Genomic DNA, 8,012 nt, shown 5'->3' on the forward strand with positions numbered 1-8,012 from the left:
GGTCCAGGCAAAGGACTTCTTGGGCAGGGCTTTGCTTAGCTGCCATGCTGCACTCTTAGTGATAAGATGAGCTGATAAGATTTCTGCTGGGGGGCTGAGGGGGCCGCTTATCTTTTTCCTGCAGCGAGACGAGTCGGGGAATTTGGCATTTTCAGTGCGCGCTTAGTAACAAGCTCTGAATTTGGAGGAGTGGAAAATGTGACTCAATCTAATTATAAACTAGCTTTTCAGGCGGGCTGGGAAGTTCCTTGTTTTGTCCTGCTCTTACGGGTTGTTGCCCCGAGCATCCGGGGAGACTGAGGAATGCGACGGTAAGGAGTATCCTGCGAAGGAGCCGACCTGAGATTGCGGGATCTGGCTCGCCTTTCCTCGCCGCGCTCTTGAATGCCAGCTTTCCAGCAATCTGCTGATGGCAGGAATAAATTGCCGGGGCTGGTTAGCTTTGCGGCGGCAGCGCTAAACCCCCAGCACTTGGCATCCCTGCTGTGTGGTATTTTTGCTTCCCTTTGGCCTTTCGCTTATAAAAAGTTGCGCTGAAAGAAGAGCCCGACTGAACTTTTATTTTTTAAGCTGTTTGAGGCTTTTCCTGCCCCGCGCTCGCCCCCTGAACAAGGGAGAAAGCGGGGTGTGGGCAGCCCGTGCTGACCCCAACCCTGGCGCGGGCGGGCTGCGCCTTCCCGCTCCAACAATAAGGCTAAACAAATCCTTCCAAGCTGCTTGCATGGACCGATGAAAGGAGGATTTCTTGGGACACTCAATGTTTTGTAGTGACCTCCCAGTGAAACAGCTGTTGTGTTCCCTTGCCCAGGCAGAGTGGGACGCTGAATAGTGCCCTTATAGCAAACACAGAGGCGCATCTGGAAAAGAAGCCGTCATGGTAGGAGTATGCGAGGATGGCATGAGCTGGGCGTAGCCGCTCAGCCTGCGCTGTTGCGAAGCCATTTTACTGATCGTAAAGAAGTTGGCAAGACAAAGCACAGCTCTTCGGGCAGGCTGCGTCCACGCAGCCCTACACTCGCATCCGCAAAGGAGGGGGGTTGATTTCTGTACGTGAGGCTTCGCTTGCCCGCTCGATGGCTGGAAAATGCAGGTTAGCAGCAGACACGTAAACTTCTCATTCAGGTTTTCATGAGCATGTAAAAGTACAGCAGCTACTTCAAGTAGCTTTGCTGCCTGGTCCTTCAGGGACTGAAGTTTGAACTTGAAGTCAAGGGCCAGGACCTGTGATACAGCCTCTGCAGCCTTGTTCTCCCTTAGCTCAGCTTTCTGAGCTGAAAGGTTTGATTTTCCTAAGGCAACAGCTTCAGTGCACGGAGACATGTAGGAAGAGCTTTGCAGGGCTTTCACTGGGACCAGCCGAAATGCGGGATTAGTGTAAGCGTCCTGTGCACAAAGGAAGCACCAATTACCGGCTGTTCCCATATAGCTTTCAGTCTCTGAACAGAGGTGGTGAGCTCCTGCTGGTAATGAAGACTTGGGTCACCGAGGCTGACATATTTCTGAGAACCAGTGAAGTCTCTGGGCTGTTTTTAGACTTTCAGAGGCAGATGCATCTGCATGCAATGTCCTGGAGCAGCTTGTTTTTGTCCATTGAGCTCCTGTGCCTTTCATCCAAGGCACGCGGCAGTTCAGAAGAGCGCTGTCTGCTGAAGATACCCAAAAGCTCTGGCAGGTATTGCAGTCCCCTCTGCAGGGAAGTGCATGTGCTGCAATTCCTCCCTGCTCACTGTGCCAAGTAAATGCGACTTTCCTCTCTTCAGACTGAGCTTTCCCACAGCGCAGCACTGTGCAGTGGCACTGTTGCTGTGCCCGGTGAGCAGAGGGCTCCAAGAGGTGCCCATCCTCCTTTCACCACTGTTTTCTGGGCCTTGTGTTTCTAGTCAAGACCCGTCTGATGTCCTAGTTTGCAGTTCTGCTGTATTTGAGGAAAGGAAGGGCGTTGTAAGATTGGAGGCTCCTTCTCGCATCATCTCCTGGTTGCATTCAGCCAAGCCTCCCTGTCAGGGCTGTTGCTTGGGGCCAAAGACAAGCGGCTGTTGCGGTCTGAGGGTTGTCCAGCTCCTGGCTTGAGCCATCGTGTTCCCTGACCCAGTGCAGCAGCCTCTGCTGCTGTAGGACCTGCCGGGGCAGCAGTGCCTGCGCGGCTTGGCCGCGTGCACACCCCACGCCTGCAGTCACTGGCTCCATCTTCGTGTCGGTGAGGAAGAGGAACGCACCCGATGGACCCACAGGCAGAGCCTGCCTCCCAAAAGAGGGCTCAATCCTCTGACTCGGAGCCCTGCAGCCCCATGTTCTCATTGTTTCTCTTGGCTCCAGGTTGGCTGTGCCAGCACCACGAATCATTGCCGTGCCTGTGGCTCCAGCAGCACTGGGGCAGATGTGAAACCCATGTCTCTACCACCACTTCTTTGGCCCATGTGGGACAAGGCAGCCCGAAATCTGCCTGCCCACATATCTGGATTGGGGCTGAGACCGCCTGTTGCTTCTGCTGACAGAACTGTCCTGTGCTGCTGCATTAGCAGGGGATTAAGATGAAGCTTGGGCTTAGGCAAACAGCTTAGGTTTGACTCTTCCTCTGCAGCTATATTTGCATTTGAATTGTCTTCTTTTCCATTTTCTTTCCCCTGCCCGCTGGTTAATTGCTTGCAGAAGCATGAGTGCTGCAGACTTGGTTTAACACGGGTTAGGTCAGTCAGCTTGAGCGCAGTTCAGCTTGCCTTCTGCTCAGATGTAGAGAGGGCTCAGCCGGGGTATTTTTCATTACTGGCCCTGTGTGTTAGGGTAATGCCGAAGGAGCAACCCCGAAGGGGAGTCTGTCGTACAGTAAACTGTCATCAGTAATTATAATCCAAATGAAATCCCTGGTATGGGGTCTGTGTCTCAGGAACAGCTGGACACGGGGAGGAGGGGGTGGTGGGAGATCTGGCAGAGCTGCAGGAGTATCCATGCTCACCCCTGCCCAAAAGCAGTCAGGAATTTTTTAGGACTGATTTGAAAGGGCGCAGGAAGGAGCCGAGTCCCTGGGTGCTGCTGCTGCCCATGGGAGGGTCTGGCAGCATAGGCTGGGGAGATCCCATCGGATACCTCCAGGGCCGGGAGGATTTCATAGTGGTGTGCCAAAGGGAGACCTGTGGCAGGATCCTACAGTACCTGTCTTCTTTATGGGGGATTCATCGGGAGGAGGAAGACTAAATTCTTGGAGGATTAGAGGGCACTCTTGTAGGCAAGAATGTGGGTTTTGCCTGAATTCCCTCAGAGGCAGCAGTTTTGCTCACTGTTCCTTTGCTTATCTTTGTCTTGTTGGCTACAGGGCTTTAAGATCTAAGTTTAAAAAAACAAATCAAACCGAGCTATCTTCTCTCATGAGCTGACTGGTCTTGGCTGGCCTAAAAATAACAGGCCATGTATATCTGAAAGGACTTTGTGAACAAGGTCTTCAAAGCCAGCCAGACCACTGTGTGTATTTAAAATCGCGAACATGGCTAATTTTTTAATGGTCTTCAATGCACTGCCAGGCTTGTGTAATCTTTACCCAACAAGCATTCATTTACAATTATCTCAAATAATGGGAAAACAAAGGCAGCCTTTTTTTTCTTGAGCAACGGAAGAGTTATTTTGAAACCAGACCCCTTGAGGGAAATGGCAGGGCTTAAGGCTGATAATTATTGCATACATAGAAAACTGGAAAACTTTTAACATGAAAACTAGAGATCCCAAATCATTAACTATGTATAGCCTGAACAAATATCCTTTGAAACAGTATTTGAAGGAAACATTGCAAGAACAGAGTCCAGGGCTCTCCGCTCCCGGTTTCATGCTTCCACGAACACAGCAGCAACCCACAGGACAGACCCACGCCGAGGGCTCTGCTGGTTAGCGTTCATTTAGGAACAAGTATTTTTATTCCGCCTGATAACCGCTTTGATTTTCTACTCTAATCTTGCTGGGCTTTTCCTTTGACATGCGAACATGGATGGATTTTGCTGCCAGGGCAGTAGCCGTGCTTATAGCAGAGCTGCGGCATCGAAGACTTGTTGCCTTCCTAAAGATTTCCCAGGGGAGGCACAGGCATCTTCATGGGTTTCATAGGCATAATACACATAAATTTGATTTTCTGAATCACCTCTTGCAGAACCTTTAGAAACAGTCCACATCTCCTCGCAGGTTGAATACAGCTGAACTAGCTCAGCTCTTTTTAAATCAAGTTTAAGTGGGTTTATAAATGTTTTGCAGCCGTCGCATCTCTGCTAGAACAAGTTGTCCCGGTAGGTGATTGCCTGGCCTGTTTTTGTTTTTCAGGAGAGCCTAGTTTTCAGTGTGAATCTGTCTAGCTGCAGTTTCATTTTCTAGCGTGGGCTCTTAAGAACGTGAGCTCACATGTAAACTGTTGGTTAAAAATGGTTTTCCAAGCAGAAATATTCAGACTGGCCTGTGCCTCCCTCACTGTCCTTTTTGCACATGGGGTTGGCCCCCTTTCCTAAGTGAGTTTGGCTATCAAACACAGGAGCACACGTGATTGAAAAGAGAATCACCTTGTGACATGAGGTTAAAGGTAATGCTCGTTGTATGTCTCTTCCTCAAGTCATGCGCCGTGCCTGGGGAGGAGGGAGCAGCAGAAAACCCCAGCTCGCAGGAAAGCTGTGTGGAGTGTGTGATCCTGTAATTAAGGGCTTTTGCCGAGTGCATGGAAGGGGAAGATCTGTTCCAAATGTAGCCTGAAATTACACGTTCAGTGTGCATTTAACCACTCACTATTAAAGTTTTTATTCTTCTTGATTGTGTAAGCCTCAATAACGCTGCGGCTTTGTCCTGGCTCCTTGTGTTTCTGTTCCTAACGTGTGCCCAGCCCTGCCCTTCCTCCTCCCCAGTGGGCAGGTTGGCCGCTAATTTTGGCACGAGGGGATGAAGAGTAGCGCCATCCAGCTCCTGCTAATGTAAATGCTGGATTGCACTGGGTGCTGTCCTGGCATCTCAGTTTTTAGAGGGTGCGATGAAATTACACTTTTTTTTAAAGGAACACAAGTGCAGGTCAGCCCTGGTTCTGGCTGGGCAGGATCAGACCCTGCCTTTGTCCTCTCTTGGCAGAAGAGCTGCCAAGGAAGGACAATTTGGTCCTTTGTTCCTGCGTGCCCATCTCAGGTGAAGGGCTGGTTTTCCTTTGGGCTAAAAGCAGCTCCTGTTCTTGCTGTGGTGGGGGAGCGGGTGCATGCAGCAGTAGCGCTGCCAGACCCCCCTGTTTTCTGCCAGACCCATGGGTAAAGAGCAAAGCTGAGTGGAACGATGTTCACGCCTCAGCGCCTCGGTTTGGGTGGGATACATGGGGGTGTACGGTCCTCCTCTGTCTGGCGTAAGCAGGAATCTTAATTTCCTGCTCTCGGACGTTGCTGCTGAGGAGTTAACTAAAAGCTGTGCTAACAGCTTTAAACTCTGCTCTATAAACTGTACCCAGCCTGTGTCTCATGATGTGCTCTCCAGCTTGTCCAGGCTGGCCAAAAGCGGGGCTGATCCTTTGCAGAGGAGAGGAATGAGGGTGTTGCCCCTACGGTCATGGCCGAAACCCTCTGCGGCTCTCGCCAAAAGACTTGCGGATCCTACGTTACCCTTGCAGAGCTGCGCGTCCAGACCCCTCAGTGTGCCAAAACCCGCGGGGGGGCGGGGAGTCCGTGAGCCCTGCTGCCCTGCCTTTCAGCGGGCTGCCTAATCCTGCCCGCAGCCGGGGGGGTGGGAGAGGTACCCAGGACTCGCAGTCTGCCCAGCCCTGCAGCACGGGGCATCGCTCCTCGTCTGTCCATCCCAGGGGCTTTCCCTGCGGTGAGGCAGGTCTGGCGAGTCCAGCCCCATCTCTGCGCCCGCTGCCGGATGCGGGGACGCTCCTGCCAGGCAGGTTTCCTCGCGAAGCTCCTCGCCCAGCTTTGTGTTTGGATAAATTATGAAATATGTATGAGCTTTACAGAATTGCAGAGTAACCAAAGCACCCTTTCAGGAGGAGAGCGCGGCTCTGCATTGCATTGCAGCAAGCCCAGAGCATTGACCGGGCTGCTAAATCTGTCTCCGTGGGCCCCAAAACGTCCTGTTTCCTCTGGGTGTGGGGGGAGATACCTCGCGGTGAGCTCTGGAAAGCCCTGCCGGGGCCCTTTCCGAATGCCTCCAAGCCTGGGGGGGGTGGCGAAGCTCAGGTTACTTGCCATGGGGTACCTACAGCCCCAGGAAATGTCACAGCCCGCTGAGCTGGCAGTGTCACCCCTTCCACCGTGCAGCCTAAGCGGCTCCACTGTGCTTCGTGATCGGCGAGCGGCTGTAGCGCGGATGGACAGACGTCAGCTGTGGGGAACAGGAGGCTTGCGGGGTTCGTGTCCACCCTCGGCTATGGCCCGGGGTGGGAGGCAGGGGTGCCCAGGGCTCCGACATGTGTGGTTTTCCCCTGCTCGGGGTGGGGAGCGCCTTGGCGGGGTGTCAGCCATGCTGGTGACGTTTTGGAGAGAATGAGCGTCTTCTCTGCAAGAGCAAAATGGCCAGGGGATCCGAAGGGTCCAGACCTGGGCTGGCTGGGAAGGGGACCCGAGGTTGGAAGAGGAGGGTGGGCTCGGAAAGGCACAAATGAGTATGTTGGGAAGCGGAGGCAGCCGGTGAGGTTACCGCCAGCTCCCTCCTCTGGAGCGTATGGAAATGCCATCCTTGCATACGTTGCCCCTGCTGTTGGACCACACAGTTTGAAGGGGAGGCTTGTGCTCTCGGACCATGCTTCACTAATCTGTGCCACAAGTCATGTTAAAAAAAAAGCCTTGCTGTTGACCTAAAAGAGGTAGTAAATAGTGCATTGGAGTCCTGAGGTGCCTGCGGTCTGGGCCAAAGCCGCCCGTTGTTTCTAGTCTGCAGAAGCAAGTTATTATATGAAAGTGAAATCCTTCATTTTAAGCTAACTCTGAGTATAAAGCCGGGCTGGCGCGCCGTGCTGTGTGATGCCCAGCAGTGCTCCAGCCCGTGCGCTGCGTCCCTGCCTGCCCGCGCTGGCCATCGCAGTGCTGTGCTGACCAGATGTCAGGTTTGCTGCCCTCCTTTGTCCCCAGCTTGCTGTTCCTCTGGCAGTGCAGGAGGATGCTGTGTTTTAAGCGGCTGCTTAGCTCTCGAGATTTGCTGCTGCTTGTTGAGGAGCTGGTGTGCTCCAACCAGGCAGGGGACTCCGAGCCATAGTTTGCCAGCTTCTGGCCCCTCCGGCTCAGCCTGGCTGCTGGGGGCAGCAGGACGAAGCAGGAAGTTTACAGAGAAAACGTACGTTCTGCTCTGCTGCTGGAGCCATGGGCTTGCAGGGTGCGATCAGGTGAGGAACGGAGCAAGACGGCAGGGATGGGAGAGGAAGAAGAGGGAGCAGGAGGAGGGCAGCTGTTGGATCAGCTCTGCTGTATCACATAACTTCACCCTCAGCTTCATAGCTGTCCCCATGACTTGAACTCCCCTTCTGCCCTCAGAGAAAATGAACCGCTTGTGCTTAGTAGTTGCACAGCAAGTACTAGAGACCTGGTGCCTGCAGGCAAGGGACCTTTGCAGGACTTGATGACTTTCCATGGCTCCTTGAGCCCTTTGGGACCAGTCTACCCTACGGAGCTCGTCCTTGTCACTATGCGGAGAAGGAGACACAGGCTGTCGCGCTCTGGCCAGGATGCTCCTTCCCCAGTTGTTACGCTTCAGATTTTTTTCTTTAACCTTTAAATTAAGCGTTATTGCTGCTAGAACCTGTCCTAATGCTGTGCTTCTAAAATCACCTTCTTCTCTCTCTTATTTGGTAGCTCTCCGAAGCTGGGAAGGACTCCTTGCCTTCTTGGTTACACTGGAACGCGGAGAGCAGCTCCCTGGAAGGGCTGCCCCTTGACACGGACAAGGGCGTCCACTACATCTCGGTGACCACGCTGCAGCCCTTTCCGAACGGGAGCTACGTGCCGCAGACCGCAAACGTCTTCTCTGTTGAGGTCCACCAAGAAGACCACAACGAGCCTCAGTCAGTGCGAGTGGCTGGG

At 53.2% G+C, this 8,012-nt stretch overlaps 1 protein-coding gene across 1 annotated transcript in view; it reads left to right on the forward strand.

Annotated features, from left to right (window-relative positions):
- DAG1 (dystroglycan 1 (dystrophin-associated glycoprotein 1)) overlaps positions 1-8,012 on the forward strand; it is a gene marked incomplete at its 3' end in the record, with an annotated part of 15,779 nt that overhangs the window by 6,031 nt on the left and 1,736 nt on the right. The window contains exon 2 of the mRNA XM_009586551.1: positions 7,785-8,006. Within this exon, the coding sequence (XP_009584846.1) occupies positions 7,785-8,006 (222 nt within the window). The remainder of the gene's footprint in view (positions 1-7,784; positions 8,007-8,012) is intronic.

Source organism: Fulmarus glacialis, unplaced genomic scaffold (assembly GCF_000690835.1).
Source record: "Fulmarus glacialis isolate BGI_N327 unplaced genomic scaffold, ASM69083v1 scaffold16141, whole genome shotgun sequence".
NCBI classification, from domain to species: Eukaryota; Metazoa; Chordata; class Aves; order Procellariiformes; family Procellariidae; genus Fulmarus; species Fulmarus glacialis.